The following is a 13,965-nucleotide window of genomic DNA, read 5'->3' as shown; positions in this document are numbered from 1 at the left end:
GAGGATTACCAGCACCTTTGGCTTTGGAGCAGCCCCAAGACAGCTCTGCCCATTAGCTAATCCCACAGGGAATAAGGAGACAGGGACATGTCCCTGCATTGAGACCCGGATGGGGAAAAGAGCTGTGGTCTGGGCATGACACCTCCAGCATCAGCGAGTGGCATGCCCACACGCTCACCCCTGCTGCAGGGCCACTGAGAACTGCTCCTATTCACTGCAATTCTCAGGGGACATCAGATCCGCCGGGAGGCAGAGAACGGATTCCGTGGGAAGCCATTTCTAGTCTAAGTAGAAGCCCCCAGACGAAGTATTTTGATTTCTAATTACAAGAGAGCACCTATTACAAATAGCCTTAGGTGCCCCAACATCAACTACAATCTAGCCCACCACACAAAGAGCTGTTACCACTGGCTGCGGAGGCATTTCAACCCATTACAGATTTCTACGTTCTGAACCCCACAGTCCTACTGGGGAGCTCCTGCCACCAGACACAGCAACAAACATCTCAGCAAACCCAGAGACTGTACAGTAACGTTTACACACAAATCATCTCCCCAGCGCCAAGCCCACCTCCGGCCTAAGCTCTGCTCAATACTGGTAACCAGCCCCATAAAGATGCAGTTATTCTAAAGACTCACACTAACAGTCCACTCAGATCAGGGTCCTATTAGTTTCAACCCAGGATATAGAAGGGTTTCACCCTCTCGGACAGAGCCAGCTAGGGGCAGGGACAGAGAAGTTCTACCAGGAGCAAACTTTGGAACAAGCTCTAGCAGAAAGGTTGCTGAGATTAACATTAAAGAATCCCCCTTATTCATCTTCTCTGAGCCCCCCCCCCCAGCACCTACCTGATCTACTCACTCCAAGATGAGCATGTAACATTCACACTCCCCTCGCACAGGGGGCCACTCCCAGGGACACGCCCACTGGCACACACAATGATCGCACTAATGGACTAGCCTTACTTCACCATGCGCTCTGCTCACAAGCCACATGGTGCAAGGGGATCTGAAAGACAAGCCTTCCTGGCTTCCCCATAGCAGAGGCCAGGCAGGAATGGAACGCACCTGTATGGAGCTAAACACAGGGGTTCTTAAGGCTCTGGCTGACCTAGCTGGAAAGGACAACCGAGCTATTACTGGCAGTAAGTCTAACACGAGCAGGACTAACTCAAGAGCAAACTGAGCCAGGACAGATCTCAGGGAACACCCTACCCCCACCTCACCTTGCAGCCCTGCTGCATTACATGATCCATGGAAACAGTCCAAGAATGTATCCATCCAATGCTACCTTGAAAGCGTGAGGAGGATGTGTTTTGGCTGGCACCATCTAAATCAGATGCAGCCCAGTCTTTCAAAGAGTGCATCCTGCAACCAGAGCTCCAGACTGACAGAGCCACCAAATTCCAGCCTTGTGTTTCAGAACTGCAGCCCTTAACCTCACACACAAGGACCAAAACACTGCCAGACCTGTTTCCAAAACAAACCCCAGGCTCCACTCAGTGAGGGATTGAGGTGCTTTTAAGCACATAATTAAGACGGCTTCAGTATATCGCGAGCTGCTTAAGTACCACATTTTCATGTAAACACTTTTCGGAAGAACCTGTATTTGCCTAAATTAAAAATAAGCACACTTGTTGCTAATGAGCTCTGTGGAGACTGCAGCCCAGCCAGGGTCTCCAGCACACTCTGTCATGGGTGTAACCAGATGACATTGGAACAGAAAAAGGGCTGCTCTGAGGGAGAGGCCTCCACCCTCACAGAGACACCTGTCTGGGGATCACTCTTTAAAGCAGGCATTAAAGAGACAGAGCCACAGGGCCCACACTGGAGTGTTACTGACGTATTATTAAAATGCTTCGGAGCTTGATTAGCTGAGCTTAGTATTTATCATCTTAGTATTTATGCCCTGAAACAGGGAGCTGCAGGCACTCAAAAAAATGGATTCAAAGGGTTTTGCCTGCTTTCATCATCTCTTCCCTACAAGCCTCGGCACCTTGGCTGGAGCTCTGCCCAGCAAAGGACAAATTTCTTCCAGCGACACCTTCTCCCCCCCCCGCCCCAAAACCCCCTTGTGCAGGGTTATTCTATCTGCTCTGCTGCCAGTGAAAGAACCCCACTGTGCTGCATCAAGGGGAGACTGTCTACACAACAGCCCATAGAGCCTGCCTGAAAAACCCCATGGGGCAGGGACTGTCTTCCTTTGCTTGATAGAGTACCAAGCCGTCAGCACCCTTATGACAGCAGGAACGAGGCCACAAACAGATAATCTTGCTAGACAATTCCCTTTAACACCCTATCACCACCCCTTTCCAAATGCCAGTTACTGGATGAAACCTTCTTTTAGTCCGATATTGGCCTAGAGAACTGGGGTCCTTAGGTCTATTCCCTACAGTCATTTCCTGAAGGCGGCAAGCAACAGACTTTTTCCCACTTAAAAAAAACAACAACCCTGCAAAGCTTTTTTATATATAAACAAGTCTCTGAAATGGAAAGATGCAATTAGGCATGGAAATAGTCCTCAATGAGCTGCCTTGCTATGGAGGAAATTGATTTATTTAACCATTTTATGTGCATTTGAAAACTGCAACCTGAACATGTGCATTGGTAGTAAAGTGCCTATTATACTCTTCATTCCCCAGAATGGCTCTAAACCAGCTCAGAAAAATAGGCAAGGAAAACAAGGAACGGGGGGGGAAGAAGAAGGAGGACATTACGTGTTACTGTAGAAACAGTACGCAGGAACCCAACTGAGGACTGGATCATCGTAACACCATGCGGGGACAGAGATAAGGTAGAGTAGAGGTATTCAGTTTTTGCTCTGGTGGTGGTTCTTGGAGCCCCCACATGGGATCAGGCCCCCACTGTGCTAGGCCCTGCACACACACAGTAAGGAACAGTCCCTGCCCCGCAGACTACCATCTAAACAGGCAACGCAGAGAGGGGAGGAAAAGCAGAAGCAGAGAGAGAACTGACTTGCCGAAGGTCAGGCAGCAGGTCAGTGGCAGGGCTGAAAATAGAACCAATATCTCTAGGCTGAACGCTGAGTCGTGAAACATTAACACAGTATGCATCTTGTCATACCAAGCCAGGATAGCTTCCACCTTCCCAGCCCCATTCAGTCGCTGGGGTGGAGCCCTCTGATACAGCCCCGTATACTCCAGTAACATGTGAAGGACGTGTCCTGGGACTGTAGCCCAGACCTCTCAGTGTTCACTGCAGCAGATGGTTGAAAGCAAAACGCCGAGGACAGAAAGGAACATACTGCACAGCATGCAGCCAGCCACGCAGAAACAGCAGGCTAGCTCCTCACCTGTGCGTTTTAAAGAACCTTAGAGCCCAAAGTGAGCTTTGCTTGCTTCTGTTTAGCACTGGGGCCTTTCTTTGGCAAGAAGCCCTCTTCCTGCCCCTAAAACAAAGGATAAACACTCCCATATCTCTCGCCAGCACTTTTACTCCCAAGTGCTTATGGGGCTGAGATTCTTCGCCATCCCCTAAGCACACGCAGCCGCGTCTGGAGTGGGAAAGCACCAACAACGGTAGTGCCAAGCAGCTGGAGGAACAGGAATTTTATTCTGCTCCCTAAACTCCCCCTGGGACGCTCTCAGAACAAGGGGAGGAGACAGCTTCTGTGAAATCGAACCACAGCCACGGACTGGGTTCCCCTCTCACTCCCAGGAACAGCAGCTCCAGCACCTCACGGAGGCATCAACTTCGTACAATGTAATGGAGAGTGCTACCAGGCATATTTTCAGCACTTCTTCCAGTAACAACTGGGTTTTCCTTGGTCTGAGTCTGCTTGGCCCAGGAGGTCCAGCAAGATGGCCACTCTAGCCAGCTGGTCTGCAGGTTGCTCCAACAATTTCTAAATCCTGATCCAGTCTCTTACCTTCTTCCCAATGAGCTTCTTCCGCAGGAACTCCCGAGCCTCAAACATGTATGGAATGTCATAGAGTGGGCGCAGCTTCCGGTTCTTGTCCTGCAACAAAGAGGAAAACCCAAATAAGCTTGGTAGCAGTGAAAAGTGAAGGTGCAGCCAACCAATCAGTGAACTGCACAGGAGGCCCTGAGCAGCAGAAGGGACCGCACCCAGACAGCAACATGGAAAACAGGGGAGAGGCTGTCCCCTTGGGCTCTCATGTATTTCATCCTTCAGGCTTCTCTGGATCATAAAGGCTTGACCTCACAGTGAATTTGACCAGAATAGCTACTGAGCAAGCGCTATTCCAGAATAAGCTCCCCATGTGGACACGTGATTCTGGAATAAGTCACTTTATTCTGGAATAATTACTGCGCTTCCAAAGTGGAGTAATTATGGAATAAAGTGATGGCATTCCAGAGCAGTGTGTGTCTACACAGGGAGCTATTCTGGGCAATTTTATCATGTAGACAAGCCCCAAGAATAGATTTGAGGGATCAAAATTTACCCTCACCCTCTTCACCCCTCCAACCAGTATGGGACTGTCCCCAGCAGCACTTCTGCCAGTTTAGTTTTAAATTTTCTAGGCAACAGACACAAACCCCTCCACCCACCAAGAGATTGCTCCTCAGCCTGGCTTATCTTCTTATCAGGAGGTTATTCTTGATATTCAGCCTCCATTTGCCTTTGCTCAGTTTTGTCCCATTCTGCCTAATTCGAGCCCCTCTCACCCTGGGGGCTCACCCCCGCAGATCACATGACTAGCCACCACACCCTTCGATGACTGGTTGGTAGCTGGTAGCTTCCTCATTAACAGATCTTCTCCTACAGAGACGGGACCCTCCCATTTCACACCCACAGGCTGAGGCAGCCTAGATGCAGTGCCCGTTGCTGGTCAACACTCCGAGACCCAGCAAGAGGCCCTTCCGTGTGGCGATGCACAGTGCAAGAGGCTGGAACGGGAATGAATGGCGATGCACCATGGCAGCATCTGAGGCACCCAGCCTACCAAAGCCCCATCAGTCCTGATCAACCCTGGCAGCTACCAGGAGTCACCCGTAGGCCTCCACCCACATCAGACTCGGATTCCAGCACTAGCAGCCACAGAGCAACTTGCCTTTTGGCGCAGCCGCTCAACGGAACGGCAGGTTCAACTGACTTCTCAGGAGAACTCAACAGAAGCTCAGTGATTAAAAGGGTGGGGGGCTGGGTTTTATTGCAGGAACCCATTGAATCTTACAAATTTTCACTCATTTGAAAGCCTGGAGCCCACTGCACCCCGGCTTTTCAGCCCAGCATGTCTCCGCTCCAGATTACACAGCACCCCGGGCATTTCCTATAGGAGGAGGGGAAGGAATCGGAAGGCTCTCATTACGAAGCCTTTGCACACAGCACCTTTGTTGGTTTCCTCCTCCCCACCAAAACACTAAAAAGGGCTCCTTAATTAAGATAACCTGGCAAGCTCAGTGCATGTGCTCTGCTCACACAGGGTCTGGTGGAAAAGTTGCTCGTTAGGCAAGCTCATTATCGGCGAGTGATTAATAGCACTCATGGGATGCGACACCAATGAAAAGGAATCGCAGGGCATTTCACTGCATACCAGTTACCGCTGTCTACCAGCTGCTTAAAGCATCTTATGGTGATAAGGACCCTTCAAAGAGCAAGAGGAAAAAAAGTTTCCAGTAGAAATAGCTGCCATGCAGTCAGAGCGGGAGGGGCAGCCGGGAGCGTTAATAAGGGGAAAGCTAGAAATCTGAAGGCAAATACATTGGCGAGGCTAGTAAGCAGCGAATGGGAGGGAGGCACTATTAATGCCCCCTTGCAGCTGGACCTGGAGAAGTCCAGGGAGTGAATGACCGAGTACATGAACTTTCCTAAATCTTTGCTGTGAGAGCTACTCCCACAAGCTGAGACCCAGCAAACTCGTCTAAGCTCCCAGTGGGCAAAACCTCCACTGACAGAACCCCACCAACACTGAGTCATGGACAGGCCCAGAAGCGGGGGTCAGGGAGAGTGCACAGCCCTCAGTTCTAGAGGAGATCTCACTCCTAAACCCACAGCTTAAAGCCGGCTGGTGGGTACACTGGCATTGGAACTGGCGTCACCAGTCATCTTTTTACAGCCAGAAGGGACCATTATGATCATCTAGTCAGAGGAAGAGGGGTCCAGTCTCTGCTCCACCCCAGACTTCCTGGGACCCCTCAGGCAAGTCACAGTGTGCCCCGAGCCTCAGTGACCATGTGGAAAACGGGGTAAGCGTGGCCCTACCTCACAGGGGTGAGGAGGGGATAAATGCAGTACAGAGTGTAAAGCGCTCAGATACGGCAGCGATGGGCCAGACAACCTGACAGGCCACTGAGACCACTGTCTGCCACGCTGACCACTACTGTCTCCTTGTACTCCTGTCTGTATCCATCCATTGCCTCATCTTAGGTGAACTGTAAGCTCTGTGGGGCAGCCCCTAGCAAAATGGGGTCCTGTCCATGACTGGGTCCTGAGGTGCTATGGTAATATAAATAAAAATAAAGCTTTCCTGATCTACCTAGCACAGGCTAAAGAATCACACCCAGGGATTCCTGCAGGAGGAAGGATTACAGGGGGCTCAAGACCAGAGCTGTGCATAGGAGGGCCCAATACTACCCACAAGCACCAGAATCACCTGGAAACATTAATGGATTTTGAACCAGCAGTTCTCAAACTGTGGGTCAGGACCCCATTTTAATGGGCTCATCAGGGCCAGCATTAGACCTGCTGGGACCCATGGCTGAAGCACAAGTTCCACCCCACCCAGGGCGACGGGGCTCAGGCTACAGCCCTGTCTCCCCCCACCTGGGGCAATAGGGCTTGAGGCTCTTCTCCTCCCCTCTCCCCCCCATGCCATGTAGTAACTTTGTTGTCAGAGGGGGAGTTGCGGTGCAATTAAGTTTGAGAACCCCTGGGGTAAACCAACGCAGCTCCCTTTTACAGACATTATAGCTCCTTAGGTTCATTCTGCTCAGGACTTGATCCCTGCTGCAGGCTTCCCCTTACACTCAGAACTGTGGCTAGGTTGCATCAGAAACTTGCTTAAGACAATGTAAACGAATGGGAGCGGTTTGGAGCCTGCCCACTGCTCCCAGCCCACGGCTTGGAGTTACAGCAAACCTCCACCTTGATGGAAAAGCCCTATTACGCCGTCTATTTCATCCTAGAACATACAACTCAGACGCAGGCCTCTGACCTCCCTAAGACTGCAATCTACCGCGGATGCCAGCTCATTAACAAGGATTTTCTGTTGCAGCCCGAGGAATCGACATTAAACACCAGAGAATGTCTCACACAACAGAAGATGTAACCCCAGGAGCAAAATATTTAGGATCTGAGTCTCTCAACGGCTGGCTCAACAACTGCTTAGCACCTGCTGAGGAAGCCAAATGCATGGACAGAAACAGGCCAAAGCAGAGACAGAGGCAGAGGGTGAAACAAATGTCAAGGAAATGAAGAGTTATTTGGTCGATCCAGTCGTGCACACAGCTCACTTGTAAAAGTGTGCAATCACCCCGCTCCTCCCATTGCTGTTATCTGCCACCCTCACTTGTGTCTCTGGGTTCCAGCCCCCAGCGTTCCACTCACGGCAGGTAAGGCAGCACCAGGGCTCTGGGATTCATGGAGGGGTATTGCTCCCTACAACAATGATAACAGGGGCTACAGAAGTGAGTTTAATACAAACTATCTAGGAACATAGGGCAGAGACAAGGTGGTCACCTGTAACCAATACAGGCTGGGAACTGTCTCTAGCAGCTGGAGCAGGCAACTAGGAATCAGAGCTCTTGGATTTTATTCCTGACTCCACCACGGCGTTGGACCAGTCACTTCCCACACTGGTTCCCCAGAGTCCAAATCGGTTTCCCTTAAGGTCTCAGTACAACAATTACCCGCTCCCCTAGGCCCTCTTTGGTGAAGGGTGGGAGGGAAGGATGAGTGGATGGCGTGGTGTAGGTAGAGCCTCAGTTTCTTGTGAGGTGGGGGGGACCATTAGGGGGAATCTAAAAGGGTTTCAGTCTGTGAGCATTGGCCCAGTTTGCCTTCATGTGGTTTTATTGCTACAGACTATATGCAGGTCCAGGCCATAGGACGGGCACATTGCAGCAAGTCTAACCAGAGTGCTGCATTGCCGGACTAGCCCATCTCTCTGCACTCTGGCGTCCAACAGGCCCTGCTGGGCTGCAGCGTGGGGGTGTCCGCATTTAGGCCTCAAGCTGCAGGGTCCGAGTAGGAGCGCCAATGTGGGACACGCATCTCCGGGTCCTCACCTGGGCCAATGCTCAGAGCAGCAGCAAACTGGCAGAACATCAGTCACACCAGCCCTCAGCTGGGGCGGGAGGACTGGGGGAGGAAAGGGCATCCCAAAATTAAAGAAGTCTTATGTGATTCCAGCCACCAGAAGCAGCCTGGTAACGGGGTAACTCCAGAAAGAGTCCACTCCCTCTTGATCAGCTGTGGTTTACCAACCCTAATTCTGAGCACAAGACTGGTGCAAACTGCAGGCATCCTCGCTCTGCACATGGCTGCTGCCCCAGGACCCTCTGCTCTTCTGGGCAATGCTCCCACCCTCTGCCGAAATATGCCAGCACCGAGGGGCGGGTGCTGCTGGGGGGTTGGGGGGGACACTAGCTGAGGGAGAGACGTTCATGCCAAGGCACATCAAGCTCAAGTACTTTTTGTTTATGAAGCTACTTGCAGAGGCAGACCGGGACTTTATTTTACATGAAAGTCTTACAGTAAAAGCTACACTGATGTTTACAAATAGGGACATTTCATAACTCCCAGCAACCCAGGACTGATCTACTGTGACCCAGATTCAACTGTTCTATTGTTCTTCCCCTGAAGTACAAGCTCCTATGTGAGAAGACTCTCACTTCACTCATCCTGCCAGGACAGGTCTGTTTAGGTGGACTGGCGCCCGCATGCCCCTGGAACCCAAGCTACTCCCTGCCTGCCCCCTCTGCTGGGGAAGCAAGCTGCTGCTCCTTACCCATGCCTCCCAATGTCACCAGCTCTGAGCGAATACAAGCTGCAGCCTTCTCACAGAGACCTATTGCCAAGAGCTTCCCCCAGAGCTAAAGGCAACATATTGCAGGAACAAGGCTCCCCCTGGCTGGCTGGCTTCCAGTCCCTGACTGGCTTGGAACATCTTCCACACGCTGCCCAGCAGTGAGCTGCATGGCCTTGCTGCATGGAAATGCTTAGGTAGGCATCCTATCGAACATGCACAGTGCAGCAGACACACCCCCACAATACACAGCTACTGCCCTCTGCCCTGCACAGCTCTTCTGACACAGACACCATCACTTGGCCAAGAGAACACGGGCATGGGGCTGCCAAGGCTTTTGATGGGTTTCTAACTCCACCTTCAGGTCAGTAGCCCCATCAGAAGTTCAAGGCTGTAACAGAAGAGACAGGCCCCTCCTAACTTCATTACCAGGCAAACTGGTTGAAACTGAACAGAATTATCAGACAGAGGGATGAACATGATTTGATGGGGAAGAGTCAACACGACTTTTGAAGAAAATGCCTCACGAATCTATTAGAATTCCTCAAAGGGAGGGGAGGGTCAACAAATATGTGGACAAGGGTGACCCAGTGGATATTGTGTACTTGGACTTTCAGAAAGCTTTTGACAAGGTCCCACACAGAAGGCCCTTAAGCAAAGTAAGCAGTCATGGGATAAGAGGGAAGATCCTCTCATGGATCAGTAACTAGTTAAAAGACAGGAAACAGAGTCGAAATAAATGCTGTTTTCACAGTGGAGAGAGGTAAATAGTGGGGTCCCCCAAGGATCTGTACTGGGACCAGTCCTATTCAACATATTCATAAATGATCTGGGAAAGGGGTGAACAGTGAGGTGGCAAAGTTTGCAGAGGATACAAAATTATTCAAGATAATTAAGTCCAAAGCTGACTACAAAGAGTTCCAAAGGGACCTCAGTAACATGGGTGACTGGGCAACAAAAGGGCAGATGAAATTCAATATCGATAAATGCAAAGTAATGCATACTGGAAAACATAATCCCAACTATACAGAACCCATCTCATTGTATAAATTAGTTCTTACCACTCCAGAAAGATTTTGGAGTCTTCATGGCTAGTTCTCTGAAAACATCCATTCAATGTGCAGCAGCAGGCAAAAAAGCTAACAGAACGTTAGGAACCATTAGGAAAGGGATAGATAAGACAAATACCACAACTACACAAATCCATGGTACACCATACCTCAAATACTGCATGCAGTTCTGGTCACCCCAGCTCAAAAAAAAGCTATATTAGAATTGGAAAAAGTACAGAGCAGGGAAACAAATCTGATTAGCGGCATGTAACAGCTTCCACATGAGGAGAGAGTAAAAAGATTAGGAATGTTCATCTTAGAAAAGAGACAACTGAGAGGGGATAGAATAGAAGGAACGGCTTAGAGAACGTGTAAGGAAGTGTTATTTACCCCTTCACACAAACAAACCAAGAGTCACTCAATGAAATTAATAGGCAGCAGGTTTAAAACAAACAGAAGGAAGTATTTCTTCACACAACAGTCAACCTGTGGAACTCATAGCCAGGGGATGTTGTGAAGGCCAAAAGTGTAACTGGGTTCAAAAAGAATTAGATAAGTTCATGGAGAATAGGTCCAGCAATGGCTATTAGCCAGGATGGTCAGGGATGCAATCCCATGCTCTGGGTACCCCAAAGCCTCTGACTGCCAGATGCTGGGACTTTACAGCAGGGGATGGATCACTCAATCAATTGCCCTCTTCTGTTCACTTCGTCTGAAGCATCTGGCACTAGCCACTGACAGAAGACAGGATACAGAGCTAGATGGACCATTGGTCTGACACAGTGCAGCCATTCTTATGTTATGTTCTTCCTCTTACAGGAAGGGGTAGGCCACAGCCGAGGTTCCCAAGAGCTGATCGTGTGGCCATGCAGAGTTCCCCCTAACAAAGGCACATGGATTATACGGTTAAGTAGAAAGTGAAGACTGCACCAGAAACCACAGTTGTGTAGTCTCATGACAACATGGCTTCCTATCTCACAATATGGGGTGGGAGAATGGCAGGGGACTGCTAGCTAGTGTCACTTCCTTCCAGCCCCAGGGCCGTAGAAGAAAGGAAGGAAGGAAGGAGCAGGGCAGGTCTTGAGACAGAGCAGTTTCCTCCCAGCAAGGCCACAGATCTGAGGAAAGGGGCTTGGACTGGATGCAATGAGCACCCAACTGACTGGCAAGGCTTGGTAGCTGAGGTGATCTTTTAAACACTGGAACCCATGGCAACAGCTATTCAGAACTGCTGGCCACATCATCTGGCTGGGTGATGCAAGATATCAACACAAAGGTCACATTTGCATTTATAGAGCTCTATCAAAGCACCTCACAGAACAATACCAAAACTGGGATCATTTTGCAGCCTGTGGAAATGCAGCCACCTCTGAGGTGGAATGCAGCAGCTATTCACTTCCTACCCTTAGGTATCACACATCATTGCCGCACACTTTTGGACACTGTGCCCAGTGTACAGCTGTAAGAGGGATGTAGAACAGCTGATTTACCCAAGCCAGAATTGGTTCTGACCCCATGCCCAAGGGTTGGTGTGTTGAAGGAAGAGTCACAGGAGGCCAAGAACTCTGGCTCATGTCTCACCCATAAGCTCATTCCTGCGGCAGAGGAGCACGCCCCAGCATGATTTGGGGAGTCCGTTCAGTACTGACTCAGAGGGCCAATTACTGAAGCTCCACCATCACTTCCGCTGGCTCTCGTTGGAGCTCTCCCAAGAACAAGCCATGCTGAGCTGGCAAGACCAGACTGAGTTGCCAGGCAAGTGCAGGCAGCTAGAAAAACCCTCCCAATAGCAGCAGCTCTGAGCAGCAATTTTTATGCACATTCCCACCAGGAGTCGAGCCCAGCTCCCTGGGCCAGGAGACAGTGGCTGCACAAGCAGATTCCACCTTCTCTGGTGCATCTCACTCACTCACGGTATCCACTACAGTGATTTTTTGACAGACTTACTGGTTCACTGCACAGTCATGGTTACAAATATTTGCTGGTCACTTGCCAATATTTGAACAGTTCCACTGTAGCACAAAAAAAAAAAAAAAAAAAAGAACCAAAGCAAATGTAGGCACTTCACATCCTTGCAGGAACTCTGCCCGTTATCTCTAGCTCACAGCCTTCGATTCCATTCTGCAAAAACTCACAAAAAATTAAACCACCATTTTCATGATCATCCTGTAAGAAGGGGTTCTCTTTAGAGACTACTCTTCTACTCAATTACACCTTCAATCACAGACGGACCATTTCAAAAAGCATTTGCCATTACTTGCAAGGATACTATTAGCAACAAAAGGAACCAAACATTAGCTTTTAACTGTATGGATTTCAGCAGCAACTGAAGTGTTTGAAGACTCACAAGACTCAAAAGCCATTATGAGTAGCAAGCCATGTGGTGCTCTCTCTCTCTACAAGAATTTTGCAGCTATAGCAAAAAGCAGCAGCACTGTCCTTTAAGGACCTAACGCCACAGGAAAACAGTCAGTATTACTGGGGGAAAAACAAGCTACTCTGCTAGGAGCAAAGAATGCTCCATCGCAGAGATAAGACTTCAAGAAGCGAGACTCCTGCCAGCCACCTCCCAACCCCAACATGCTGAGAATTTTAACTGTGGAGTACAAACAAAATTTGAGCCAGCACACTGGTTAGAATTCTTGCACAGAAATCACTGGAGGTGGCACGCTCATTCTGCCTTAGAGAAGGCTGATGAGACTGTCCGGAACACTGATCCCAGCTAGAGACACCTCAGTCCCGTTGGCACTCAAACCTGGTGCTCAAATACCACCAGAGACAAAGTGAAGGGGACGCAGAGTGGAAGTGATGAAGTGGAAGGACGGACTGATTTAGGAAGACAGAAGAGGAGAGCGCTCAGCTAGGCACCTAGGGAGCATCAACTGCTGCTGAGCCGCAGCGCTGACAAGCAGTAAATTAAGAACAGTAGCAGAAGTAGATTCTGTTCCAATTCTCATGAGGTTCAGGATCTTATGACACTTAGCGGTTCTCTACTTCCCTACCACACCCTACTTTCTTCTCAGCTTCGACCAGCAGGGAAGTTTTGCACCTGACAGACTGTTCCACAGGCAAGGACCAAGTGCAGAAAGGCCTGGGCCTCCAGCCCCCAGACTTTCAAACCCTGGTTATAGAAGAGAAACCCCGACAATCGCAGGGGACTCAGAAGGACATGGTGTTGGCCCCCGAATGGGCAGGTCAGTCCATTTAATGCATAGAGCACTGATGCGATGCATTCTCAGCAGTGAACCCTGCTCACAAAGGAAACTCCAGCACATCAGACCAGCTGGGGTTTGACTGGCCATGTCTGCCTGGCAACAGTCCAACACCTGCCATAGTCTGATCATTGGAGGGCAGATGCTGGGAGCTACTGAGAGCCTGGCTAGCTTTTCCAAGCACTCCCCTCTTCCTGCTGGCATCCCTGCCACCTTGCCCAAGCTGAGCCATAGCCAGGTCTTCAACCAAGCACTCCTCTTGCTAGCACCAGTGTCTGCAACGGGGGAATGCAGACGGCCACTGTGCCTGCAGAGCAATGGCACAGGCCTCATCCCCTGGGGCACTGAAACACGGGCAGAGTCCGGTGAACATGCTGCAGCTCCTGGAGGGATGAGCTGGGCGTGACTGCCTCCATCTGTGACTGACACAAAGCAGCACAGGTCCTAGGAACAAGCACGGAGCAAGGTGGTGGCAGCAATCACAGGCTGCCAGCCTGAGGGCAGAAACCTGCTCCTCTTCAGAGACATGCCTAGAGAGGCTGGGCACATAGCCAATACAGCCAACTGCCTTCTCCCTCATCCCTGTGGGATGGAGGTGTTTTGGCCAATAGTGATGGAGGACAGTCATAGGGTAGACACCTCCCACGTCCTGTTCCGAGTGGGAGGACATCAACCTGTAGTGTGAAGCCATTCTAACACAGCCGGGACGAGGATTTCTCTGAGGACCCCAGGCAATGCCATCGATCAGCTA

The 13,965-nt window shown here is 50.2% G+C and overlaps 1 protein-coding gene across 1 annotated transcript in view; it reads right to left on the bottom strand.

Annotated features, from left to right (window-relative positions):
• The window catches only part of SND1 (staphylococcal nuclease and tudor domain containing 1), a 490,888-nt gene that overhangs the window by 335,691 nt on the left and 141,232 nt on the right, over positions 1–13,965 (bottom strand). Inside the window, exon 11 of the mRNA XM_084617794.1 lies at positions 3,889–3,978. Within this exon, the coding sequence (XP_084473920.1) occupies positions 3,889–3,978 (90 nt within the window). The remainder of the gene's footprint in view (positions 1–3,888; positions 3,979–13,965) is intronic.

The sequence above is a fragment of the Lepidochelys olivacea genome, assembly GCF_965140295.1.
Source record: "Lepidochelys olivacea isolate rLepOli2 genome assembly, chromosome: 1".
Lineage (NCBI taxonomy): Eukaryota > Metazoa > Chordata > Testudines > Cheloniidae > Lepidochelys > Lepidochelys olivacea.
The sequence above is the reverse complement of the archived record's forward strand: the minus strand, read 5'-3'. Positions and strand labels throughout refer to the sequence as shown.